Raw genomic sequence first — 15,406 nt, forward strand, 5'->3', positions numbered from 1 at the left:
GAATTGCAGACGTCTTGAAAAAGAAAGAAGGGCCAACACTGCAAATATTGACTCTTTGCATAAACTTAATGTCATTGAGAATAAACGCCTTTGAAACTTATGAAATGCTTGTGATTATACTTGAGCATACCACAGAAACATTTGACAAAAAGATCTAAAAACACGGAAGCAGCTAACTTTGTGAAAACCTATACTTGTGTCATTCTCAAAACTTTCGGCCACGACTGTACTCACCCTGCAAGAAAGGGTGGTCTTGAGCTAAGCATCATCCAAAGCTTTTCCTACACATTCTAAGATGAAGGATTTTTTCATAGGTGATTCTTCAGATGGCTGATGCTGGATGGCCTTATCAGGTAGGCATGTGTTTGATGCAGAAACCTTGACAACTTTTATAATGTAACTGAATGAGATTTGGGGCAGCTTAGCTTCTGTTTGAACTGAAGGGCCTCATTTGTCAGACCTCTTATGTTGTAATTGAATGGAAAAGCATCCTCACACTTTGATCTACGTTTACCCATTGGGCTGGCATAGTCTGGAAACCAACTCCTCATTAAAGGATACAATCGCAAATATAATTCTGCTTTATCATTAATGTATTGTGGTCATTCCAGTGCTGGAGGGCTCTCTTAAATGGCTAACAACACAGGAGAAAAGATGAGGCAAGTATAAGGAACTGAGGACAATTGCACTTCTCTTTTTTATATTTTCCTCATTGATTCTTCGTTTTTTTTACCACAAAAAAAAGTTTAAAATCTAGGTGCAATTGTTCAATAGTTTCAGTTTTCTTGAAGCCACAAAGTGAAAACATTAGGATGAGTCCTTTGCAGTTTTATTGCTTGCTGGTCTTATTAAGCATCTTTGGCCGTGGTAAGTGAGGCAAACTGGGACTGAATTGGGGACTTGAGGACAGACAGACAGACCGATGGGCAGGCAGACAGGCAGATAGATAGATAGATAGATAGATAGATAGATAGATAGATAGATAGATAGATAGATAGATAGATAGATAGATAGATAGATAGATAGATAGATAGATAGATAGATAGATAGATAGATAGATAGATAGATAGATAGATAGATAGATAGATAGATAGATAGATAGATAGACAGACAGGAAAGACACTATGTGCTACAAAGATAGAGATGTGAAAAACACAATATAAAACTGATATATATTGGTGTCCAAGTAACATGTTACATCCTTTCTGTTTTGGCTCAGGCTCATCCCGGGATGGCATTGTGGGTGGACAAGAAGCTGCCCCTCACTCCCGCCCCTACATGGTGTCTTTGCAGGTTGATGGGATTCATGATTGTGGTGGAGTGCTGCTGAGAGAGGACTTTGTGCTGACCGCTGCCCATTGTGACAAGTGAGTTTAGCTCTTCAACTCAAGCCTTGTTGCTTTTGAGGGTCTTTGTCATTCCATTGTTCAGATCTATTCTTGTCTTTGCTCCCTGTTTCCCAACATTCCCTCAAATCCTGCTTCCTGATTGTGCTGTGAGGTGATGTGGTTCATTCTTTGAACAGTCAGTAAGTGAGTTGGACAATAAGCAGACTGTATGATAGTCAGTCCTGGGATTCAGTGGCTTTCCTGTTGCTGCATTAATGAGCTTTGAGAATTTTCAGAGCTGCCATTTGTTATGTTGCACATTCTCATGCAGCTCCTGTCAGAGTTCTGGGAGAAAGGGCCAATTGTTTCCTGATTTATGAGAAAAGCAATTAAAGATTAGTTTTTAGTTTTCATAAAGATAAAAAGCAAAGGAAACACTTTGTGGGGTAGTGCATCAGTTATGGATGATCTGGTTGTTATTATTACTATTACTATTATTATTAATGTTATTATTATTATTACTATTATTGATATTATTACTATTGTTATTATTACTGCTCAACCCATTTTCTGGGATAGTTCCATTTCTACTCTCTATATCAGGCATAGACCAAGACAAGAGTCAGTTTTATGTGCTGTGAATACGTGGATGTGTTTCTGAGGACTGTATCTGTGTTAAGGAATTTCCCCTCTCTGTGACATGTATTTAAGATGGCTGTGCTGTGTAATTTTCTGCTTATGTTTTGGTTTATATGTAATGTCTGTAGGCTTTTGTGTAGTGTATGTAGGATGACACCAGCGCTGGATACAACAATAGGCTCAATGGTCACCTTCTTCATTCCCCATAAACAGCATATTCCTTCTGTTAGCTCTGCATTTTATTTGTGTGTCTATTTTGTATATTGTGTGTGTTTGGTAGGCCATGTCAATAATATCTGTAGCTTTATTTTGTTTGTCTACCAGTGTTATGTCTGGTCTGTTATGGTGGACACTTTAGTTCTGTCCCAGTCTAGTTAATGTGTGCCATTTCCTAGAACTTCTCCTCTAGTCTGTATGTGTCGACTTGCTGGTGTTGTGCTGCCAGTTCTTGATGTCTGGTGTTTTCTATCCGTGCAGATCGTCTGTTGGTATCAGTAGTTGACAACCTGAGATGATGTGTTGGATTGTTTTTTATCGCAGTCTCTGCATGTTCTGTCCGTAATGTCAGTGTCCTTAAGAATATATTTTCTGTGGTTTCTCATATCTTGTACAGCCAGCATAAACCCTTCCAAACAGAAAAAAAACCCTGTGTGTGTTAGAGTGAGTCGTGTTATGGTGGCTTTGAGGTGGTGCAGTTTGTGTTTTGTGAGTAGCGTTGGTGTGTTCTTTGGATTTGTTGTAGGACTGTTTGAGTCCATTTCCAAAGAAATGGCATATGTGTTGATGGCTTAATTTGTTTGGCTTGTACATAAGGGTGTTTTGAGCATTTGTAAAAAAATCATGCATATTTTTGTGTAAGAGTGTATTTGTTTGTGGAATACAAGTTTGTCTTTTTGGAACCAGAGGTACTTGTATACTTTATCATCTGCCATGGCCTCAATTCGGTTTTCATTTTTGAGGTTATATTCATCTTCATTACGGACAAGGGGGCTCTGCCCCCTGCTCGCTTAGCTCGCCTACCCCTGGCGTTGGGTATCCTGAAATACATTAGTCGAGCTCGTTCGTTTTGGAGCCGTGCCCGCTTTGCCCGCGGCATTTCAGACGCGCGTTGTAGGCACCTGCGCAGCACATTATTCCTAACTTCACTCCGCAGTAGTGCCACACACAATATGGCGGTGACGCCTGCGCCTCCACTCCGCAGTAGTGCCACTCACAATATGGCGGTGACGCCTGCACCTTCTGTACTATGTCGGGTTTCACTATGCTGTGTAGGCGCCTTTGCCTTTCGTACTTTCCCGCGCCTTCCGTACTATCTTTGTGGACCTGTGGGGCCTCCGTAGCCTCTTCCGTTTGAATCTGTTTGTGTGGCTGTGTCGTTCGTAGTCTCTCCCGTTTCACTCTGGGGCGGGGGGCTGATTACTCGTTTTTGTGTAGCGCCTGCGCACTATGTCTCCTGCGTCCATGGGCATGTACCTGCGTCCATATCTGGTTTAGCATTCTCAGTTAGTAATATGGATTCCCTTTACTTCATGACTTGTGTTACATTTGTCCAGTCTAAACTCAATGTCTTGTGAAAATGTTTCACTCATTTTTAGGAACCTGTTGTAATTGTTTGTTTGTTCCTGTTTATATCTATACTAGGGGGCTTACTGCCTGCTCGCTTCGCTCACCAACCCCCATGGCCTGCACTACGCGCCAGCCACTTCGCGTCTCTGCTGCTTGTGTTGTGAAGAGGGGGCCCAAGGAGACGCGGTCGCTCCCCCGAAACCCCCTCTTAAACGGTGATACAATGGGAAACAAATAGTTTTTTTTTTAACCTCCTTTTTGCTCGACCAGCTGCTGGATTGCTGGTGCTGCTGCCATCGCCACTGCTGCTTGATGTACATCTTGCGTGGTGCTTCTAATATTTAAAAGCCTGTACAGCAGCTGTCTTTGTCACCTACTCTTTGTCTTTTATTTCCGGCCCCGGGCGTGGTTAAATCTGTTGGCACAAAATCTTGTCTCGTGGGATGTGAGTTCTTGATATTTCAGTTTATAATTTAAAAACAGAATAAGAATCTTAAAATCAAACAACACCACATTAAAGTTTGATCAATTCTGAAAAGAATGATACCAAACATGTATATGTAGGTTTTAAAATAAGCCCGATTTAAAGCATGACAAAAAAAGTGACATAAAGCGTCACATAAAATCTTTGCACAATATTGTTACACTTTTAGGCTTAGGATTTTATATACAGAGAGTAGATGTCGCCCATAGAGAATAGATATGATAAAGTGTATTGTTGATGTTGGTTTTAAATTTGTATTCATGTTATTTAATCTGTTTGATAATGAGTTGAGAGCGAGACAGAACCAGGAAGCCTCTTCTTCTTTGTGTTGAGTCTGTATGTACTGTTAATTTGTTGATACAGTACGTTGTTCTCCGGTGTCCCAGTAGTTTTTGTAGGCAGTGAATGAGTACGGATGTATCTTATATACGTGTAATATTTGTGCTAGTCAATATGTTGGATATTGTCAAATACTTTTTGTAGAAATTATTATTATTAATAATATTATTGTATACTGAGATGAAATGAGAGATCATCACAATTCAACAAAACAAGGTAACAAAGTCAGCTCTGATTTTTACCATTGGGGTCTCTTTAAATGCATGCACTTTACAGTCTAATAAACTTGTAACACCATTTTTAATTAAAGTAAGTGTAGCTGCCGAAATAAGGTGTGGTTAAGCACGGGTAAAACGCGTGCCAAAAGAAATCTCTCAGTCCAAAAGTTTGTTTTAAAATATTTAGTGAAAATTAAAAGAAAATTAAAAGAAAATAATCCACACAAGTATAAAAGAAAAAATAGTTACACACGTAGAATAAACGGCAAAAGAAAAGGAAAAATGTATCTTTTCTAAACTTAGCTTTTCTTGAGAAGCTTTAGTTATTTCTGTATTTAAAAGTTGTTTACTTCTTCTTCTCTACTTAAAGGTTCTTTACTTCTTCTCTACTTAAAGGTTCTTTACTTCTTCTCTACTTAAAGGTTCTTAATTTCTTCTTCTGTACGCATTAAGCGTACGATACAGTACTTAAATAAGCACTGTTTTCTTAGAGTTGCTTCACACACTCAAAAGGCCCGTAGGCCCACAGGCATGGTTAAAAACCTTATGCCATCCACACCTTACTCTTGGCAAGGCTGTGACTAACTAACTGAAGAATAATGTTTACTCTAAACTGTTAGAAATGGCAAGAATATACCAATACGATTCTATTTACGGGGGTTATAGGAACCTCCCATAGATTATGCATTGTCATCTAATAAATATTCATGAATCTTATCGAACTAGGAAAATGGCTCTTAAAGTAAGTTTAAAAATGGCTGACAAAGAAAAAAATCTGTTCAAACTACAATTTAAATCAATTTTTAAATGAATTTGAAATCAATATTCCAAAACCACTTTCAAAGCAGTCTAATTCAGTTTAAGCTTTGGGGTGCCAAACACTATTCTGGCAGTTCTGGGTGCAAGGTAGGAGTCAGTACTGGACGTGGCATCTGTCTGTTAAAGATCTGACCCTGTTTCATGGCAGACCACATTCACTGGCACCTGACCGAATAACCTGACCACATGTCTTTGGAAGGCAGTAAGGAAAACAGGAGCAAAAACACATAGCGAGAACATGCAAAACCTACCCCAGCAGTGATCAGGAGATATAAGACTGCTGAATAAAATATTACGCCACCTTGCTACCCTATAAACATGCCTTTATTTTATAATGTTTATATTTATAGTTATTAAAAGGAATTTAACTTTATTTAAGCATAGCTTCATTTTGTGAAAGCAAGTCCCTCCCAGGGCGGCACGGTGGCGCAGTGGGTAGCGCTGCTGCCTTGCAGTTGGGAGATCTGGGGACCTGGGTTCGATTCCCGGGTCCTCCCTGCGTGGAGTTTGCATGTTCTCCCTGTGTCTGAGTGGGTTTCCTCCGGGCGCTCCGGTTTCCTCCCACAGTCCAAAGACATGCAGGTTAGGTGGATTGACAATTCTAAATTGGCCCTAGTGTGTGCTTGGTGTGTGGGTGTGTTTGTGTGTGTCCTGCGGTGGGTTGGCACCCTGCCCTGGATTGGTTCCTGCCTTGTGCCCTGTGTTGGCTGGGATTGGCTCCAGCAGACCCCCGTGACCCTGTGTTCGGATTCAGCGGGTTGGAGAATGGATGGATGGAAGTCCCTCCCATGTCAGCCTGGGCCAGTTTTTGGGGGGCTGTTGATACTCATGCTCATTTAACAAGGCATTATTTTTTATACATACGGAATAGGCAAGGAAATGAGTGTATGCTTAGTCAAATGATTGTGTCAGATTGTACAGTTGTTGATTTTTGGTAAGAACTGTTTCTTCTTCGACTTTCTTACTGGCTGTTTTGTGAGTTGCAGGTCATATGTCGCCCTTCTCGGAGCTCATTCCCTTAAAGACCATGAGAGTTCAAAGCAGCGTATTGAAGTTGCTAAGTCCATCCCTTACCCCACATATAAAACAGGCGACCTTGAAAATGACATCCAGCTCTTGAAGGTAAGGGTTATAGAGGGGGATAGCTATGGGGCACAATTATGGTGGCCAGTGCTTCACTATGGATCCATCGAAGAGGTGGATTCAAAAGGTAATGACCATAGAGTGCTAGTAGATTTTGTATTTTTAGACCTACAAATGTTTTAAGAAAGAACATTTGATTGAAACATAAATTTATTGCATAAAGAATGGCAGTCGCTACAGAAGCTACAGAATCACACTGAGGCACTTACAGGGTGTACAGTATTCTCCTGAGCGTCATGAGGCTGTGTTTGTTTAATGTGGGTAGTGACATCCTTCAGACTTATTGGCAGAGTTTCTTTGCAGCCTTTGTCTATCTATCTATCTATCTATCTATCTATCTATCTATCTATCTATCTATCTATCTATCTATCTATCTATCTATCTATCTATCTATCTATCTATCTATCTATCTATTGTAACAGATAGGGGACGCTATCGCTCCCTTGAACCCTCTGATCAGATGCCAGACACCAGATAAAAGTCCAATAACTTATTTTATTCGGACAATACAGTGCACGAAGCACCCTCCACTCCACAACACTCATAAACAATTACAATTCTCAATTCTCAATAATCAATAACCAATCCTCCACTCCCAGGCGCGTTGCCACCCTTCCTCCCGACTCAGCTCAACCCTGGGATCTCCCACAGTCCTTTATATAGTTCATGACCCGGGTCACGTGAAAACTCCTCTTCTTCATCCCGGAAGTACGTCATTCCCTCTGTTGCCGGGACTAAGACATACTTCTGGGTTATAGGTGAAACCAAAGTCATTGGGCCTTCCTGCAGCATCCCCTGGAGGCCCCCATGGTATCCAGCATGGCTGTGATGAAAAACTCCACTGTCCATGATGCCCTGCTGGAACTCGGGGCACCTCTGTGTTGCAAGCAGGGCTCCACCTGGTGGCCTGGGGGTATTGGCCAGGATTAAAGGCCGGCCATGTCCCACACTATCTATCTATCTATCTATCTATCTATCTATCTATCTATCTATCTATCTATCTATCTATCTATCTATCTATCTATCTATCTATCTATCTATCTATCTATCTATCTATTGACTGGAAGGCACCTTTAAACTGTATCCAGGTTAAAGCCAACTGTTGCCCAAAACACAACCCAACAATGGCACCCCCTGAGCCCTTCCATTGCTTAACTTACAAGACATTAACATATAATAAGTACCGCAGGACAAATACATGATTAAAGCTTATCTTATTTATGTAAAGAATCAGTAAAAGATATAATAAAATACAGAGCTTAAGAGTCTATTACAGAAATCAGATGATCAGTTAAATGTTGGAGGATCCCAAGTCAGAACAGGTCAGGTCAGGGAGCATGCCCTGGTGCAGCATATTGCTGCACCCACCACACAACAAAACGGCTTGGGATCCCGGTTGACAATCCCCCAGGCAGTCACGCAGCCCAGTCTCATCCTCCGGAAATGACCCTCTATCTGTCCCAGCTCATGTTACATGGGTGTCCTCTTGGCCTGGTCTGGCCACTCGGGTCCTCAGCAATGAGGATCCTGCGAGACAGATCACCCTCAGGGAATTGCGCCACATGGCTATAGTGCCATAACCGACGTTCCCTCACAATGCAGGTAATGTGCCTCATTTGGGACTCCGTGAGCAACCACTCAGTCGACACAAAATCAAACCAGCTGTACCCAAGGATTCTCTGAAGAGACACAGTATCAAAAGAGTCCAGTCTTCATCTCAGGTCACTGAATAGCATTCATATAGCTGCCATATAGCAAGACAGGAAGAACCAGGACTCTAAAGATTTGGACCTTCATCCTTCTGCAGAGATATCAAGAGCGCCACACACCCCTTTCCAGAGACCGCATGACCACGCCCCCAACCACATGCTCTCCAAATCCATCTACTGACTTCAAATGAAGAGTCACCAGAGACATGAATGTCACTGCCGAGGTAAACAAACCTCTTGGCATGGCCGTCACTCTCCACAGACAGACACACTGCTGATGGCTGTGTCCAAGAGGTCATTAAAGGCCTGGATGTTGGTTTTTATCCAGGACACTCGCATGCCCAGACGCTCAGATTATTTCAGTCACTCTAGATAAAAGGCAAAGTATAGAAAATATAAAGCAGCATGGTATTTATTAATGTATAACAATACCAAATAGAAGAAAATAGAATAGAAAATAGAATAGCAAATTTTGGATATAAACAGACTTAGAAAAACTTACTGAAAATCAAAAGTGTCAAGGGGATAATATTGTCCTGGGCAGCTTTTGGTTCACCAATTGGCATTGTTAAGATCTCTGACATCCAACTCAGTGATCTCACATCTCTTGATCCCTGATGTCACCCTTCTGTCATTGTTTGTCTTCCTCTTCTTTTTTGGTCCATCAGATGAGCCACATTTAAGTTAAATTGCAAATGTGGGGATTCAGGACAGGTGACGCTGCGCACATTTAATTGGTTATCTTGTCTAGAAGATGAATAATTCTGATGAAAATGTTTGATCTTTTAAGTACCTCCACACTCCTTCATTTCGCAAGTTGTAAACTAATTCAGTATTTGGCATCCAATCAGTTTGCAGGTTATAAATTAATAAATCAAGGTTCTGTGGTATGTACTTATTTATAAGGTAGTAAAGTAACTGACTGAAGCAAATGCATAAATTACTAGTACAACACCAAAGGATGCTTGCAAGGCCTGTAATTAAAATCCTGTAAGTTCACTTCATTCTGTATCAGTGCATGCTCCCAACATCCTGGTTCATTTGAGGAAAATAATGAAAATTCAACATAAACAGTTTGCAGTTGAAAAATGGAAGAATTTCCACCCCAGAACACAGGGCAACCACCTATGTCAGAGTAATTTCTGTCCAGGCCTCTACTGGAGTCAATGATTTGGGAGTCACATGTGAAAAGGGTGTGGTTTTTATAAATTTGATGTGGGCGGAGCTAAGGTTATACAGCAAGTGGATCTTTTCAATTCAGTTGACTGTCAGGGCTAAGAAAAAGGAAAAACAAGTCTTTGAAAGTGTGCTGGGCTCTTAGAAGCTTATTTCATGGTATTTCATGGTTATTATTATTTTAATTATGTTGTTATTATTTTTAAGCAGCAGTGGAAATTAACATAAAAAAATAATATTATGACCATGATATATCCAAAAAGGAGAACTGGGGGGTATTTTCCGTACGTCACTTAAATCATCCGAGATCAGATGCCTCATCTTGGATGAGTTAATGCCAGTGAAACTCATCCGGGATAAGTCGGTTTTTCAAACACAGCCGTGTAGTAGATTAGTCTAGCTGGATCTAATCATCCGAGATGAATGCGCGCGCCCGCGCTGATTGAAAAGCCCATATACAGGTGCTGGTCATAAAATTAGAATATCATGACAAAGTTGATTTATTTCAGTAATTCCATTCAAAAAGTGAAACTTGTATATTAGATTCATTCATTACACACAGACTGATGTTTAATCAAATGTTTATTTCTTTTAATGTTGATGATTATAACTGACAACTAATGAAAGTCCCAAATTCAGTATCTCGGAAAATTAGAATATTGTGAAAAGGTTCAATATTGAAGACACCTGGTGCCACACTCTAATCAGCTAATTAACTCAAAACACCTGCAAAAGCCTTTAAATGGTCTCTCAGTCTAGTTCTGTAGGCTACACAATCATGGGGAAGACTGCTGACTTGACAGTTGTCCAAAAGACGACCATTGACACCTTGCACAAGGAGGGCAAGACACAAAAGGTCATTGCTAAAGAGGCTGGCTGTTCACAGAGCTCTGTGTCCAAGCACATTAATAGAGAGGCGAAGGGAAGGACAAGATGTGATAGAAAAAAGTGTACAAACAATAGAGATAACCGCACCCTGGAGAGGATTGTGAAACAAAACCCATTCAAAAATGTGGGGGAGATTCACAAAGAGTGGACTGCAGCTGGAGTCAGTGCTTCAAGAACCACCACGCACAGACGTATGCAAGACATGGGTTTCAGCTGTCGCATTCCTTGTGTCGAGCCACTCTTGAACAAGAGACAGCGTCAGAAGCATCTCGCCTGGGCTAAAGACAAAAAGAACTGGACTGCTGCTGAGTGGTCCAAAGTTATGTTCTCTGATGAAAGTAAATTTTGCATTTCCTTTGGAAATCAAGGTCCCAGAGTCTGGAGGAAGAGAGGAGAGGCACAGAATCCACATTGTGTGAGGTCCAGTATAAAGTTTCCACAGTCAGTGATGGTTTGGGGTGCCATGTCATCTGCTGGTGTTGGTCCATTGTGTTTTCTGAGGTCCAAGGTCAACGCAGCCGTCTACCAGGAAGTTTTAGAGCAGTTCATGCTTCCTGCTGCTGACGAACTTTATGGAGATGCAGATTTCATTTTCCAACAGGACCTGGCACCCGCACACAGTGCCAAAGCTACCAGTACCTGGTTTAAGGACCATGGCATCCCTGTTCTTGATTGGCCAGCAAACTCGCCTGACCTTAACCCCAAAGAAAATCTATGGGGTATTATGAAGAGAAAGATGCAATACGCCAGACCCAACAATTCAGAAGAGCTGAAGGCCACTATCAGAGCAACATGGGCTCTCATAACACCTGAGCAGTGCCACAGACTGATCGACTCCCTGCCACGCCACATTGCTGCAGTAATCCAGGTCAAAGGAGCCCCAACTAAATATTGAGTGCTGTACATGCTCATACTTTTCATGTTCATACCTTTCAGTTGGCCAACATTTCTAAAAATCCTTTTTTTGCATTGGTCTTAATTGATATTCTAATTTTCCGAGATACTGAATTTGGGACTTTCATTAGTTGTCAGTTATAATCATCAACATTAAAAGAAATAAACATTTGAAATACATCAGTCTGTGTGTAATGAATGAATCTAATATACAAGTTTCACTTTTTGAATGGAATTATTGAAATAAATCAACTTTGTCATGATATTCTAATTTTATGACCAGCACCTGTATATTGAGTCTAGAAAACATGATCAGCAAGTCTTTGATAGGCTGTAACAAAATGACGAAATAACGGGCACATTTTTCTCACACAAGCGGAGCAAGACCTTTCATTCGAAGGACATGAAGAATTTCAAGATTTAATATGCACAAGGAGTAACACTGCAAAAGCAGCCCAAACCAGAAAAGACAGCTGGCAAAAAGTGGCTGACAAATTAAATGCATGTGCATTGTACTTACTGAAAGCAGCGTTTCATTTCCTATGTGTCAGATTAATTATTATTTAATATGTCATAATTCCAGATCAAACATGAGCACAATGAGAACACAAGAACACGTTAAAGTGAAGTACAAGAATATACTTCAAACTGGTAAATATTGGTACTGTATATAACTATTTAAAGAATTGATGACATAAAGAATCATATATAATGTAAAGAACATTAATTTTAAAGCTAATAAGAAGGCAGACAAGCAAAAAACAGGTGGAGGTCCACGCGGTCCAGACCTAACCCCTGCAGAAGAGATGGCTCTCCAGCAAAATGCCCATCGCCCTGTTTCTGAGGGCATTCCACAGGGAAGCTCCTCCTCAGAACCAGTGGCAGGATGCAATGGTCACTTCATTTCAGGTAAAGGATGGTCATTGCATATATTTGTCCTCCATGTGTGCCATAGGTATGTTCCATATAGCCCTCTTTTTTTGTTGGGTCAGTTGCAGGGAATGTCATATCCCTAGAACCTGTGTCTGACCAACGAGATATTGACGAAGGTCAAATATTTGATGAAGACACTGTGTCTTATTTTTCATCAGGAGGAGAGGTACATTTTCTAAATAATGTTTGATCAAACACCACTCTGATCAGTCCCATGTGCCCCAATCAAATTTGGAAACCCTGGTAATGAGAATGTTAGGCTGATTGTGAGATTCTTTCTGGAATTGTTGGTGTTTTTGCCTGTGTATTACCTACCTGCAATGGCATGAAATGCCTCTTTTGTCTGCACACGCAGGTGTCTAGGAAATACTATGAAAACCCGAAGGAAATATTTCAGAGCCAAAAAGACTTTACGAATTGCCTGGCAAACTGCACTTTTAGATTTTCCACATCGGCTACAGTAGGCTATATAAAAAAAGTGCCGCTTGCAAAAAACCTCAAAACAATGCGTACTGTCTGTGTGGTTCTGAGAGCCCGACTTTACCTAGTTTGACTTCGAATATACGGTGCTAATAAATCTTTGAGGTACAATATTCCCTCTTGGCTAAAGCGGTATCTTTCGAAAAGAATTTCTGACAATAAAGGATCTTGCCGATTGCGCAAAACCCTCTCTATATGAAATTCTCTTCTTATAATTTGCGCACCGATATCAATTGGTCGCTCATTCATGAATGGCGAAGTCATGACTGAATGAATTCCATGCACGGACACTGATTAAGTGTGTGAGCTAATCCTTGTTTACGTAGAACAAACCTGCTCCGAGCAGGTTTGAGGATTAGGATGTGTTGCTATGACAACACTTCCAGCAAGAGTTTCGAAAAACCAACAGATCCAGGATCAGGCCAAATCATCAACAATTACATCCGGCTAAACGAGTAATCCACGTACAAAAAATACCCCCCTGGTGTCTATGGTAGCATTGTCATCCCATAATATTTTCGCCCAGGTTCATGTTTCAGTAAGCTGGGTTGTATGTTTTACTTGTGTTCAAATGGGCTTCTGCTGAGGACTCCTCTCACTCTCCATATGTAGTGCTGTGCACCAGCATCCCATCCAAAACTTCTTCCTGCCAGATATGCACTGCTGCCCAAGACCCATTACTGGATAAACCCTAAAAAATTTACAGATGATTTTTAAGCCATTTCACGATATTCATGTTATTTTTTTGTATAAACAGCTAAAAAGTAATGCCACACTCAACTGCTATGTCAGCCCGATTCCCGTCAAGGATTGCAGTTGTCTACCACGGCATGTCCTCTGCAGCACAGCGGGATGGGGTGACATGTATGACAATTACACCTTCCCAGATAGGCTGCGTGAAGTGAACACTACAGTCATCGGGAAAAGAAGATGTGCACACACCTGGCCCACTGTCACTCGGAGAATGATATGTGCCACAGACCACGGAGCCGTGCAGGGCTTCTGCTCCGTAAGTTCTCTTTCTTCATATAATGGCTGCCTTATTGGGCCAAAGCCTGAATTTTTGATTGTTTTCTAGGTCTTTTCCCCTCAGTGGTCCTCTATATGGGGGTAGGGGGTGATAAGCTTCTGCTACAATCAAGAATAATTAAATTTTAAACATTTAAACTGAAGCTATTCTTGTTTATTATGTACTTCTACCACTTGAAGAAAGTCATTACATTTCTTATGAACACCAAGACTAATTTGGACTTTATTATTATTATTATTATTATTATTATAGTAATAGCAGACATTATATGCATATCATTAAATACGCAAGTCAAGAAATGATTCTTACCAGTTTGGTGATTAGCCAAAGCTCAGCTTAGTGCAGTTAAAGATTGCCAAGGTTCATAAATCGCACATAAATGATTCTTCTAGAACCACTTGCAAAAAAAAAATGGAAAGAATAATCTAAGTATACATTGAGAATCTGCATCAGCTCAATGTTAAAATAAAGGTGGAAAATAAGAAAAATAACAAACATACTGAAAGGGAAAGTGTACTAAAACAAAAATAAAACTTTAAAGTTGCACCTGAGGGAAGTAAAAAAGAATATTTAGCACAAAAAGAACCTCTGTGAAGTTGAGTGTAGTGCATCCTGGACTCCTGTGAAGGTCTAGTGTAGGTCATCAGATGTGAAGATCAAACATTGCTAGTACCAAAAATAATAATAAACAATATAATAAGGTTAATAGGAGCTGAAGAGTTATATTGAGTCTGAGTGATTGTAAATTGTTTATTGTGCCTGTTTAAAAAAATTGCTGGCCTAAGCAACTTCCTAGTGAGCCTACCTGGTAGAGCTGGTGTCCAGACATCAAGAACCAGTCCATCCAGGACCAGAATTCAGTAAGTCGTGTCCTTATGGCTGATGGGGAATCAATGCACATCACTGGGTATGAAGAGTCAGGTGACTGGGAGGAAGAGGATTCGCGGTAATAAATGGTGAGATTATTCTAAAGCCTTGTGTTCTCTTTAAGGGAGATTCTGGAGGTCCACTGGTCTGTGATGGAGTCTGTGAGGGAGTGGTCTCTTTCTCCCATTTAAAGTGCGGAGATCCCAGATATCCAGATGTTTACACGAGGGTCTGCATGTACAATAGATGGATTCGCTGGGTGATGAGAAGATACTGATTAGAAGATGCTGGGTGCAATGAAATGTCGAAAAAAATGCAGCTTTGTCAAATAAAACCTTGATTATTATGACCACACCAGAAGGTTGCTTTGAAGAAAAATGTCTGCTATATGAATAAATGTAATGTAAAATTTAAAAAAACAATTCACAGAACTACAGTAAATGCTTGCTGAAATAAAACAAATGCTTTTTGTCAACTCAGAATTGTTGTTTTTAATATGCTTATTACTAAAGTGGTAAAGTGAAAGGAACATGTAGTCTGGGTGAGCTGAATAAGCCTGGCACTTCTGTGATGAGCCATGCATTGAAGTAGCAATTTCTGCAGTGAAATAAAAATGTCTACTCCTTTAAAGCCAAACAGATGGCTCTCTTTAGTAGGGTTGGCTCCTAAAGTCCTTATATGGATGAAATAAGAATGAAGGAAAAATTTTTATATAAAGGATTTAGCAGGATTTTACATGATGATTAGCAAAAGAGGAAGACCTGATTGGGCACAGTTACTACAGCCATGGATACCCTACTATCAAGTCTTACCTGGCTGACTGAAGACAGGACACTTTTCAGGGCAACTATCATTAGAGCAGTTGACATTGATGGCATCTGACCAACCAACTA

At 40.5% G+C, this 15,406-nt stretch overlaps 1 protein-coding gene across 1 annotated transcript; it reads left to right on the plus strand.

Annotated features, from left to right (window-relative positions):
* Positions 1-763: 763 nt before the first annotated feature.
* On the plus strand, positions 764-14,963 carry LOC114662724 (mast cell protease 1A-like). The gene is made up of 5 exons (XM_028816358.2): positions 764-867; positions 1,220-1,367; positions 6,380-6,515; positions 13,374-13,625; positions 14,638-14,963. Exons 1-5 carry the CDS (start codon positions 813-815, stop codon positions 14,788-14,790), a joined length of 744 nt encoding a protein of 247 aa, XP_028672191.1. The 5' UTR covers positions 764-812; the 3' UTR covers positions 14,791-14,963.
* Positions 14,964-15,406: the final 443 nt, after the last annotated feature.

This window comes from Erpetoichthys calabaricus, chromosome 12 (assembly GCF_900747795.2).
Source record: "Erpetoichthys calabaricus chromosome 12, fErpCal1.3, whole genome shotgun sequence".
NCBI classification, from domain to species: Eukaryota; Metazoa; Chordata; class Cladistia; order Polypteriformes; family Polypteridae; genus Erpetoichthys; species Erpetoichthys calabaricus.

Coding starts and splice junctions, on each gene's coding strand:
- LOC114662724 (XM_028816358.2), top strand. CDS start 813: ATGAGTCCTTTGCAGTTTTATTGCTTGCTGGTCTTATTAAGCATCTTT. Junction 868..1,219: donor ATTAAGCATCTTTGGCCGTG/GTAAGTGAGGCA, acceptor GTTTTGGCTCAG/GCTCATCCCGGGATGGCATT. Junction 1,368..6,379: donor ACCGCTGCCCATTGTGACAA/GTGAGTTTAGCT, acceptor TGTGAGTTGCAG/GTCATATGTCGCCCTTCTCG.